Source organism: Chiloscyllium plagiosum, unplaced genomic scaffold, assembly GCF_037043375.1.
Source record: "Chiloscyllium plagiosum isolate Xiang-an unplaced genomic scaffold, Cpla_swu_hap1 HiC_scaffold_44, whole genome shotgun sequence".
In the NCBI taxonomy this organism is placed as follows: domain Eukaryota; kingdom Metazoa; phylum Chordata; class Chondrichthyes; order Orectolobiformes; family Hemiscylliidae; genus Chiloscyllium; species Chiloscyllium plagiosum.
The window spans coordinates 4652979-4665538 of record NW_028270182.1 but is presented as its reverse complement, the minus strand read 5'-3'; the positions used below and the strand labels follow the sequence as shown (position 1 = coordinate 4665538).

General features: G+C 50.1%; 1 protein-coding gene across 1 annotated transcript; it reads left to right on the top strand.

Moving 5' to 3' along the window:
• The first annotated feature begins 152 nt into the window (after positions 1 to 152).
• On the top strand, positions 153 to 12154 carry LOC148136864 (uncharacterized). Its single transcript, XM_087982681.1, has 5 exons — positions 153 to 231; positions 3268 to 3360; positions 4508 to 4710; positions 7007 to 7073; positions 10483 to 12154. The coding sequence occupies exons 2-5, from the start codon at positions 3268 to 3270 to the stop codon at positions 10549 to 10551; spliced, it is 432 nt and encodes a 143-aa protein (XP_087838807.1). The 5' UTR covers positions 153 to 231; the 3' UTR covers positions 10552 to 12154.
• The last annotated feature ends 406 nt before the right edge of the window (positions 12155 to 12560 follow it).

Genomic DNA, 12560 nt, shown 5'->3' with positions numbered 1-12560 from the left:
CAAAAATTAAAATGAAAAGCAAGAAAAAAACGTCTCCAGCTTGAACCCAGGTCAAACCCATTCGCGTGACTTCATAGAAAAGGATTTTCTTTTTTATAAATACCCCACCCAGGTCAACCTTTATAAACCCCTCAGTAAAAAGGGACTTAACAGCAGAAGGTTCGCAATTCAACTGCAACGGAGGAGAGTAGCATTTGCAAACTAACCCCAGTGTTCGCGGAGCTGCTAAAGGTGAGACTGTTAATCTATCCACGGGAACCTGGGAAGAATTGTTTGATTCTTATATTAATTCGATTCATTCCGAACGCATAATTTGTTTTTTTTTAACGGTTTTTCTCTAGCCAGAGTTTACTGGTCCCTATCCCTATCAGATCGTAGAATCCCTACCGGATGGAAACATGCTGTTCAGTCTACACTGAGCCCCCCCACAACCCCAGCCAAAGAGGAGCATCCCACCCCTACCCTATAACCCTGCATTTCCCATGGCCAAGCCACCCCAACCTGCACACCCCTGGACACTATGGGACAATTTCCCATGGCCAATCCACCCTGACCTGCACATCCCTGGGCACTATAGGACAATTTCCCATGGCCAATCCACCCCAACCTGCACATCCCTGGACACTATGGGACAATTTCCCATGGCCAATCCACCCCAACCTGCACATCCCTGGACACTATGGGACAATTTCCCATGGCCAATCCACCCTGACCTGCACATCCCTGGGCACTATAGGACAATTTCCCATGGCCAATCCACCCTAACCTGCACATCCCTGGACACTATGGGACAATTTCCCATGGCCAATCCACCCTAACCTGCACATCCCTGGGCACTATGGGACAATTTCCCATGGCCAATCCACCCTAACCTGCACATCCCTGGGCACTATAGGACAATTTCCCATGGCCAATCCACCCTAACCTGCACATCCCTGGAGACTATGGGACAATTTCCCATGGTCAATCCACCCTAACCTGCACATCCCTGGGCACTATAGGACAATTTCCCATGGTCAATCCACCCTAACGTGCACATCCCTGGGCACTATAGGACAATTTGCCATGGCCAATCCACCCTAACCTGCACATCCCTGGGCACTATGGGACAATTTCCCATGGCCAATCCACCCTAAACTGCACATCCCTGGGCACTATAGGACAATTTCCCATGGCCAATACACCCTAACCTGCACATCCCTGGAGACTATGGGACAATTTCCCATGGTCAATCCACCCTAACCTGCACATCCCTGGGCACTATAGGACAATTTTCCATGGTCAATCCACCCTAACCTGCACATCCCTGGGCACTATGGGACAATTTCCCACGGCCAATCCACCTTAACCTGCACATCCCTGGACACTATGGGACAATTTCCCACGACCAATCCACCCTAACCTGCACATCCCTGGACACTATGGGACAATTTCCCATGGCCAATCCACCCTAACCTGCACATCTTTTGGGCAGCATGGTGGCTCAGTGGTTAGTACTGCTGCCTCACAGTGCCGGGTTCAATTCCCACCTTGGATGGCTCTCTATGTGGAGTTTGCACATTCTCCCCGTGTGGGTTTCCTCCGGGTGCTCCGGTTTCCTCCCACAATCCAAAGACATGCAGATTAGGTGAATTGGCTATGCTAAATTGCCCGTAGTATTAGGTACGTTAGTCAGGGGTAAATGTAGAGGAATAGATCTGGGTAGGTTGCTCTTCATAGGGTCGGTATGGACTTGTTGGGCTGAAGGGCGTGTTTCCATACTGTAGGTAATGCAATGTAATCTTTGGATTGTGGGAGGAAACCCACACAGACACGGGGAGAATGTGCAAACTCCACATAGACAGTCGCCTGAGGCTGGAATTGAACCCAGTTCCCTGGCGCTGAGGCAGCAGTGGTACCCACTGAGCCACCCATAGCTGCAGACAGAATTGAACGAGCTAACCAGGGGGCACAGTTTTAAGGTAAGGAGATTTGAGGAAGAACATTTTCTCCCAGCTGGTGGTGGGTATTTGGAGTTCAGTGTCTTAAAAAAGTATTGGAGTTGGGAACCCCTCCCAAGACATCTAAAGAAACATTCAGATGTGCAGCTGTAAGGCCCGAGAATACAAGACTACAGGCCATAAAATCGTGACGGGCATGGATAGGATAAATGGAAAATGGGACTAGGATTGATAGCCCGATGGGCCAAAGGGCCTTTTACCATGCTGTTAGGAGTCTATGAGAGTGAACCAAGGCTGTCTAACTTCCGAGGGGTTTTGGTTGAGGGCGGTCAGTGAGGGCTGGAGATGACCAGAGAATAATTTATCAGAGAGTCCAAGGGAGAGGTGAGAGTTTGGTTTCTTTTTGACACAGTGAGCAGTTGTGATCAAGAACACAGGGTGCCTGAAAGTACGTGGGAGCAGGAACCTCCAGGAGGGGAGAGTGGAGATGTAGTTTGTTGGGAAAGAGCAACTCTCTCTCAGAATCACGGAACTGCTCTGGCACAGAGGGAGGCCATTTGGCCCACTGTGCTTGCACTGGTTCTGTTCCCTAGCATCAACCTCCTGCATTTCCCCCCCCCCCCCTCCCTGCCCACTGTATATCCATCCTTTTGAAAGTCTCAATTGAACCTGCCTCCCATTGCACTTCCAGGCAGTGCATCTTTCTCACATCAACCCCGCCCGTCTCTTTAAATCTATGCACCCTCCCGCTCTCTGCTTTGCCCAACCCCGCCATGATTTTGGGAACCTCTATCGAATCTCCCTCTCAGCCTCCTCTCTCCAGGGAGAGTGGTCCCAACCTCTTCGATCTGTCTTCAATGCTGGAATTCCTCACTCCTTCAATAATTCTGATAAAAGGGCTAGTCCAGACATAATGGACTGATGGGTCTCATTGTGTGCTGCAGACATTTACGTTTCACTCCCTCAATGGGCCCCACTCCTGTGCTCAGTGCACTTGGGCTGGTGTAAGATTCTGCTGCCGTTGTTAATGGCAGCTGTTCGACAACAGTAGGCATCGTGGGCAAGCCCTTAGTTTTACTTGGCCTGGGTTTACGCACAAGGCTCAGTGGGATGTTACTGGGATTGGGTCTACAGACAGTTCTCCCTCTGCATTCTGCTACTGCCCTGGATGCTCTCTCCTGTGACAGATTTTGGGATCTTCCTTATTTTCAAATTTAAATCATTGGGGGGGGGGGTCGCCCAGATTGGCTCCACAGTTGGATGGGAGTTATACTGTCAGACACTCTCTAGAATATTAAGGGGTCACAAACACATCTTTCCCGTACAGATGTTCCTGAGTCAGGCCATCGCTCAGAATCTGCTCCTGCTCCTGCTCCTGCAGCCAAGCCTAGGGTTCGTACTGAACACAGCCCAGGCACAGGTACGTACAGAGAGAGACACAGATAGGGGGAGGCCGGGTGGGGAGTGACCAGGGGCAGAGAGTGACTGGGGAGAGAGGGAGTGACTGGGGAGAGGAGTGCTGGGGGAAGAGGGCGTGACTGGGGAGAGGGAGTGATGGGGGTGATGGCACACGGGGAGATGCAGAACAGTGGGAGTTACACCAAAGATGAGAAGGAAATAGACAGAGAAAGACACAGAGCGATATATGGAGAAGGAAAGAGAGAGATAAATGGAGAAAGTGATGGAGAGAGAGAGAGAGAGATGGAGAGAGGGATGGGGAAAGAGAGATAAGTGGAGAGAGGGAGAGAGAAAGTGAGATCAATGGAGAGAGGGATGGGGAGAGAGAGTGAGATCAATGGAGAGAGGGATGGGGAGAGAGAGAATGAGATCAATGGAGAGAAGGATGGGGAGAGAGAAAGAGTAAGATCAATGGAGAGAGGGATGGGAGAGAGAGTGAGATCAATGGAGAGAGGGATGGGGAGAGGGAGAGTGAGATCAATGGAGAGAGGGATGGGGGAGAGAAAGTGAGATCAATGGAGAGAGGGGTGGGGAGAGAGAGAGATGGAGAGAGGGATAGGGAAAGAGATAAATGGAGAGAGGGATGGGGAGAGAGAGTGAGATCAATGGAGAGAGGGATGGGGAGAGGGAGAGTGAGATCAATGGAGAGAGGGATGGGAGAGAGAAAGTGAGATCAATGGAGAGAGGGGTGGGGAGAGAGAGAGATGGAGAGAGGGATAGGGAAAGAGATAAATGGAGAGAGGGATGGGGAGAGAGAGTGAGATCAATGGAGAGAGGGATGGGGAGAGGGAGAGTGAGATCAATGGAGAGAGGGATGGGGGAGAGAAAGTGAGATCAATGGAGAGAGGGGTGGGGAGAGAGAGAGATGGAGAGAGGGATAGGGAAAGAGATAAATGGAGAGAGGGATGGGGAGAGAGAGTGAGATCAATGGAGCGAGGGATGGGGAGAGGGGGTGAGATAAATGGAGAGAGGGATGGGGAGAGAGAGTGAGATCAATGGAGCGAGGGATGGGGAGAGGGAGAGTGAGATAGAGAAGGTGAAGGAGAGAGATGTGTTTTGCTCTCGAGCTGTTTTCTCTGCTGCTCATGATGGTGTCATTCTACGAGCAGGCCCCAGTTCCTTTGGATGTAGGTGACTCCAGGTCCAGTGTGCGATTTGCTGACGATGATGATTACCTGGACACAGCCGGTTTCTCAGAGTCAGTGGGTGAACAGCGAGGGGCCAGAGCATCCCTGCTTCCCAACTTCGGAAGGCCCCTGGATCGGATTTTCTCGGAGAAACGGCTGATCCACGGTGACCGCCCAGCTCCTCGGTGAGGCCCTCTCTCTTTCCCCATACCTCTCGTCTGCTCTGTCAGACTGCCAGGAGAACCTGCCCATGGCGGGAGGGGGGGCGGGGTTCCTCAGTATAACATCCCAACCCCCCACTGAGAATCTCCAGCACAGAAACAGGCCATTTGGCCCATCTGTGCTGTCCCACTTGAGCATCGCCCATGTCATCACCCCACCCCCACTCCCACCACAATCCAGCCACTCCCCGTGAGAGTGAGCTCCTCAGTCTCCAGGGAAAGGTGTTACACTGTTGGATTTATTCGGGACTGCCATACCTTGCAGTGATAAAGAAAAGTGATAGAGGTCAACAGCGCAGAAGACACCCTTCGGCCCACTGAGCCCTGTACTGGTCACTATTACAGTCCCCATTCACAGCACTGGGCATCACAAGGACACATCCAAACCCTTCCGTGGTGTGATGAGTGTTTCTGCCTCTCACACTCCTACAGAATTCCAGATTCCCCGCACCCCCTCACCTCCCCGCTAAACCCTCTGCTTCGTATCTTCAATCTATGCCCCCTGTTCATAGAGTCATAGAGGTATACACACAGAGGTAGACCCTTCGGTCCAACTCGTCCATGCCGACCGGATATTATAAAATAATCTAGTCCCATTTACCAGCACTTGGTCCATCTCCCTCCAAACCCTTCCTATTCATATACCCATCCTGATGCCTTTTAAATGTTGTCATTTGACCAACCTCCACCACTTCCTCTGGCAGCTCATTCCATACACACCACCCTCTGTGTGAAACATTCGCCCCTTAGGTCCCTTTCATATCTTTCCCCTCTCACCCTAAAGCTATGCCCTCTAGTTCTGGACTCCCCCACCCCAGAGAAGAGACCTTGTCTATTTAGGGAGAAAGTGAGGTCTGCAGATGCTGGAGATCAGAGCTGAAAATTTGTTGCTGGAAAAGCGCTTCAGGAAGGGCTTATGCCCCGAAACGTCGATTCTCCTGTTCCCTGGATGCTGCCTGACCTGCTGCGCTTTTCCAGCAACACATTTTCAACCTTGTCTATTTACCCTATCCATGCCCCTCATAATTTTGTAAACTTCTATAAGGTCACCCCTCAGCCCCCGACGCTCCAGGGAAAACAGCCCCAGCCTGTTCAGCCTCTCTCTGTAGCTCAGATCCTCCAACCCTGGCAATATCCTTGTGAATCTTTTCTGAACCCTTTCAGGTTTCACAACATCTTTTCTGTAGCACAGAAACCAGAACTGAACACAATATTCCAACAGTGGTCTAACCAATGTCCTGTACAGCCTCAACATGACCTCCCAGCCCCTGTACCCAATGCAATCACCAATAAAGTCAAGCATACCAAACACCTTCTGCATCACCCTGTCTACCTGGGACTCTAATTTCAAGATGGTCATTGATCCCAGCAAAAAGGGGGGAAAATTCCTATCTGTCTGCCCTATCGATGCACCTTGTGATTCTATACTGTCCCTCTCAGTCTCCTCTGCTCCAGGGGAGCAACCAACTATCCCCACTGCCCCGTGGCCGAACACTTCAGCTTCCCTTCCCACTCTACCAAGGACATGCAGGTCCTGGGCCTCCTCCACCGCCACTCCCTCACAACCCAGCGCTTGGAGGAAGAATGCCTCAACTTCTGCCTTGGGACCCTCCAACTCCAGGGCATCAATGTGGATTTCACCACTGGTCCTCATTTCCCCTCCTCCCACCTTATCCCAGATCCAGCCCTCCAACTCGGCACTGCCCTCATGACCTGTCCTACCTGTCAATCTCCCTTCCCACCTATCCTCCTCTCTGACCTATCACCTTTAACCCCACCCCCCATCCACCTATTGCACTCACAGCTACCTTCTCCCCAGCCCCACTCCCCTCCCATTTATCTCTCCACTCCCGAGGCTCCCAGCCTCATTCCCGATGAAGGACTTTTGCCCAAAACGTCGACTCTCCTGCTCCTCGGATGCTGCCTGACCTGCTGTGCTTTTCCAGCACCGCACTCTCGACTCTGATCTCCAGCATCTGCAGTCCTCACTTTGGTCCAGGGGAAACAACTCCAGTCTGTCCAGTCCCTGGGATGAGACAGTTTACGGAGGGTGGGATACTGGCTGATGACAGTAGAATCCAGAGGGGCCGAAGGGGCGATGATAGAGGGAGGTAGTCTTGGTGCTGGCTTGGATGCACAGTTGGAAATTCAAGGGGCAGGTCTGGAATTGGGTGCTGGGGCTGGGGAACAATTATATCAATTGGAATCAGAGGGCTGGATGACGCTGAACATTTTGTTCATCCTTTATGTGTTTCTACAGGCGGAGAATATTGACCCCGCTGGATCACATTGGAGGCCCATCCTTACTCCACAGGAGGGTCTGGTTGGTGAGTTAATGCCCCCCCCCCTTTCCCCGACCCCTCTTTGTACCCCCTTTCCCGGTTACTCAGCTCCTGAGGACCAGTCCTGTGCCAATATACTGAGATGGGATTGCACAGTCTTTTCGAGTGTCCCACATTTCTCGAGATGGTTTTGCTACCTCGATGGGTGAGGGGGCTCACAGAGTGATCCCACCCATCAGCTGATGTGAAGGCTACATACCCCTACTCCCGAACACTCTCAGGGGTGGGTGGGTGTGAGGTGGCAGGGGGGGGGGGGTCAGTGAGGGTGGGAGGGCCAGAGCAAACAATACAAAGGGGAGATTGAATCAAAAAATCGCTCCGAAAGAAACTACCCAGAGTCAGGAAGGACACAAACCCTTCAGTCCAACTCTTCCATGCTGACCAGATATCCGAAATTAATCTACTCCCATTTGCAGCATCTGGCCCACATCCCTCCAAACCCTTCCTATTCATATACACATCCAAATGCTTCTTAAATGTTGCAATTGTACCAGCCTCCACCACTTCATCTGGCAGCTCATTCCATACACGTACCACCCATTGTGTGAAAGTGTTACCCCTTAGGTCTCTTTTATATCTTTCCTCTCTCACCCTAAACCTATGCCCTCTAGTTCTGGACTCCCCGGTCCCAGGGAAAAGACTTTGCCATTTACCTTAGCCATGCCCCTCATCATTTTGTAAACCTCTATAAGGTCACCCCTCAGCCTCCGACGCTCCAGGGAAAACAGCCCCAGCCTGTTCAGCCTATCCCTGTAGCTCAAATCCTCCAACCCTGGTAACATCCTTGTAAATCTTTTCTGAACCCTTTCAAGTTTCACAACATCTTTCCGATAGGAAGGAGACCAGAATTGCACACAATATTCCAACAGTGGCCTAACCAATGTCCTGTACAGCCACAACATGACCTCCCAACTCCTGTACTCAATACTCTGACCAATAAAGGAAAGCATACCAAACGCCTTCTTCACTATCCTATCCATCTGCGACTCCACTTTCAAGGAGCTATGAACCTTCCCTCCAAGGTCTCTTTGTTCAGCAACACTCCCTAGGACCTTACCATTAAGTGTATAAATCCTGCTAAGATTTGCTTTCCCAAAATGCAGCACCTCGCATTTATCTGAATTAAACTTTGCCAGCACCCGGCCCATATCCCTCCAAATCCTCCAAATTCTCATACCCATCCAGATGCCTTTTAAATGCTGTAATTGTACCAGCCTCCACCACTTCCTCTGGCAGCTCATTCCATACACGCACCACCCTCTGTGTGAAAACGTTGTCCCTTCAATCCCCTCTATATCCCTCCCCTCTCACCCCAAACCTATGCCCTCAAGTTCTGGGCTTCCCCACCCCAGGGAAAAGACTTTGCCTATTTACCCTATCCATGCCCCTCATGATTTTATAAACCTCTACAAGATCACCCCTCAGCCTCCAACGCTCCAGGGAAAACAGCCCCAGCCTGTTCTGCCTCTCCCTATAGCTCAAATCCTCCAACCCTGGCAACATCCTTGTAAATCTTTTCTGAACCCTTTCAAGTTTCACAACACCCTTCCGATAGGAGGGAGATCGGAATTGCATGCAATATTCCAACAGTGGCCTAACTAATGTCCTGTAAACCGCAACATGACCTCCCAACTCCTATAATCAATGCACTGACCAATAAAGGAAAGCATACCAAACGCCTTCTTCACTATCCCAACTACCTGTGACTCCACTTTCAAGGAACTATGAACCTGCACTCCAAGGTCTCTTTGTTCAGCAACACTCTCACTATTATCATTAAATGTATAAGTGTATAAGGCTTTGATTTGCCTTTCCAAAATGCAGCATTTATCTAAATTAAACTCCATCTGCCGCTCCTCAGTCCATTGGCCCATCTGATCAAGATTGCGTTTTACTCTGAGATAATCTTCTTTGCTGTGCACTACACCTCAATGTTGGTGTCATCTGCAAACTTACTAGCTATACCTCCTATGTTCACATTCAAATCAGTTAGATTAGCAGGGAAATACAGGGGTGATAAAGATAAACTATTTCCATTGGTTGGGAATTCTAGACATGGGGAGAATAGTCTGAGAATAGAGGTCAGACCATTCAGGAGAGATGTTAGGAAGCACTTCCACACACAAAGGTTTCAAATTCTCTTCCTCAAACGGCAGTGGATGCAAATTCAATAGGTAAATTTCAGTCTGAGACAGATTTTTATTAAGGAATGGCATTAAGGATATGGCCTAAGGCAGGCCTGTGGTGTTAGATAACTCTTCAGCCATGATACTATTGAATGGCAAAGGAGAGTCAAAGAGTCATAGAGATGTACAGCATGGAACCAGACCCTTCGGTCCAACCCGTCCATGCCGACCAGATATCCCAACCCAATCTACTCCCACCTGCCAGCACCCGGCCCATATCCCTCCAAACCCTTCCTATTCATATACCCATCCAAATGCCTCTTAAATGTTGCAATTGTACCAGCCTCCACCACTTCCTCTGGCAGCTCATTCCATACACGTACCACCCTCTGCGTGAAAAAGTTGCCCCTTAGGTCTCTTTTATATCTTTCCCCTCTCACCCTAAACCTATGCCCTCTAGTTCTGGACTCCCCGACCCCAGGGAAAAGACTTTGTCTATTTACCCTATCCATGCCCCTCATAATTTTGTAAACCTCTATATGGTCACCCCTCAGCCTCTGACACTCCAGGGAAAACAGCCCCAGCCTCTCCCTATAGCTCAAATCCTCCAACCCTGGTAACATCCTTGTAAATCTTTTCTGAACCCTTTCAAGTTTCACAACATCTTTCCGATAGGAAGGAGACCAGAATTGCACACAATATTCCAACAGTGGCCAAACCAATGTCCTGTACAGCCGCAACATGACCTCCCAACTCCTGTACTCAATACTCTGACCAATAAAGGAAAGCATACCAAACGCCTTCTTCAGTATCCTATCTACCTGCGACTCCACTTTCAAGGAATTATGAACCTTCCCTCCAAGGTCTCTTTGTTCAGCAACACTCCCTAGGACCTTACCATTAAGTGTATAAATCCTGCTAAGATTTGCTTTCCCAAAATGCAGCACCTCGTATTTATCTGAATTAAACTTTGCCAGCACCCGGCCCATATCCCTCCAAACCCTCCAAATTCACATACCCATCCAGATGCCTTTTAAATGCTGTAATTGTACCAGCCTCCACCACTTCCTCTGGCAGCTCATTCCATACACGCATCACCTTCTGTGTGAAAAAGTAACCCCTTAGTGCCGTTCTAAATCTTTCCCCTCTCACCATAAACCTATGCCCTCTTGTTCTGGGCTCCACCAATAGGCCAACTCCTGTTGCTCTGTACCTAAGCCTTTTCGTTTAGGGAACCTTCACTAACGTGGCACCTCTCTCCTAATCAGGATGATCCAGAGGCAGAGTGGAATTTGGATGGTGATGAACTGAACGGACGCTTGACTGATTGGGAATAAAATGCCAATCTATAGCCAGCAGGGGATTAACCCTCCGTTTGGAAGAATTCTCAGCATCGCAAATGCTCGGCACTTTTGAAACAAATATCCTGCTTTTTCGCTTGTAATTAATGATTTAATTTGGAAGGGCGTGGTGTGGGGGTTCTGTGGGTGAATTTGAGATACTGTCAATAGCAGAGCTAATGTTAGATTCTCTGTTGTCTTGCTGTGAGTGTCATTCAAGTGGAATTCATTTTCTCCTGCACACAGAAAACCTCATGACAAAACCGCAGATTTATACACAGCATGGAACCAGGAAGGAATAACTTGCATTTCTGTAGCTTCTCAGGAACTCAGCAGTGATTTCATACTTACTGCTCGATTCTCAGAACCATTATGACCAATTTTCAAATAGCAAGCTCTCGAAACCAGTGATGTGATAAATAGGGAGGGGATGGTTTTCCAGTGATGTTGGTTGAGGGATTATTGTTAGCTCAAGGTATTGAGCAAAATTCCCCTTTCCTCACCCCTCCATCTCCACTGCCTCACCCAGAACATCTGAAAATACCTAGCCAGCAAACTGTGGGGCTCCCTCAGCACTGACCCTACAACAGTGCCCGCTGCCTCAGCACTGACCCTCCAACAGTGCCCGCTGCCTCAGCACTGATCCTCCGACAGTGCGGCACTCCCTCAGCACTGACCCTCTGACAGTGCGGTGCTCCCTCAGCGCTGACCCTCCGACAGTGCGGCGCTCCCTCAGTACTGACCCTCCAACATAGCGGCGCTCCCTCAGCACTGACCCTCCAACAGTGCGGCGCTCCCTCAGTACTGACCCTCCAACATAGCGGCGCTCCCTCAGCACTGACCCTCCGATAGTGCGGCGCTCCCTCAGCCCTGACCCTCCGACAGTGCAGCACTCCCTTAGCACTGACCCTCCGACAGTGTGGCACTCCCTCAGTATTGACCTTCCGACATTGCGGCACTCCTTCAGCACTGACCCTCCGACAGTGCCCACTCCCTCAGTGCTGACCCTCTGACAGTGCGGCACTCCCACAGCGCTGACCCTCCAACAGTGCAGCACTCTCTCAACACTCACCCTCCAACAGTGCCCGCTCCCTCAGCACTGATCCTCTGATAGTTCGGCACTCCCTCAGCACCGATCCTCCGACAGAGAGGCACTCCCTCAGTGCTGACCCCCTGACAGTGCCCACTCCCTCAGCACTGACCCTCCGACAGTGCGGCACTCCCTCAGCACTGACCCTCCGACAGTGCCCACTCCCTCAGTACTGACCCTCCAACAGTGCGGCATTCACTCAGCACTGCACTGTCAACCAATATGATGTTTCTGCATTGGGGAATTGCATCGTATGCCCGGTTATATCTGATTTTCTGTGTGCACATCAAGTGGTTGACTGATTTTCGGTCCTGTGAGGGGGCCTGGGTATGCTTTCTGGTATTAAAGTGTTACATAAATGCAAGTTGTTGTGGAGGACGGACGCTGCATCGGATTGACAGCTGTACCTCTCGGCCTGCGGTCTCTAGCTGGGTTGAGAGTGGGTCTTTTCATCCTGGTGTCAGCTGTGACTAATATGAATGTTGATGTAGAATAAAGACCATAATCCAGGAAATCTCTCTTTTCTGTTTGTAATGCTGATCCTCTCTGTCACACTCGGTGTGAAGTTATTGGAAATAGCGTGGACAAGTTTCACAGGAATGGTTACAGCGATGGGGTGGGGGGGACTGGAATTACAGGGAAGACCTGGGGAAGTTGCTGGGGAGGGGGAATTTATTTTAAAGCAAAAATTAATTTAAATGTAAACTTTTACTGTCCTATAGTAGCTTTACAAACGTATTAAACTTTGAAATGCTGCTGTTCAGGTTGCAGAAAATAAACTCAAAAGACCGGTTTCATGTTAATTTATCCAGATTTATTGTACATTTTCAAGAATAAATGGGACTTTAATTTTAAAAAGACCGCGTCCCGCGACTGGTCTCCGCCCACAGGCACGGGCCCCGCCCACTGATGGTGA

Coding starts and splice junctions, on each gene's coding strand:
- LOC148136864 (XM_087982681.1), top strand. CDS start 3,268: ATGTTCCTGAGTCAGGCCATCGCTCAGAATCTGCTCCTGCTCCTGCTC. Junction 4,711..7,006: donor GGTGACCGCCCAGCTCCTCG/GTGAGGCCCTCT, acceptor GTGTTTCTACAG/GCGGAGAATATTGACCCCGC. Junction 7,074..10,482: donor TCCACAGGAGGGTCTGGTTG/GTGAGTTAATGC, acceptor TCTCCTAATCAG/GATGATCCAGAGGCAGAGTG.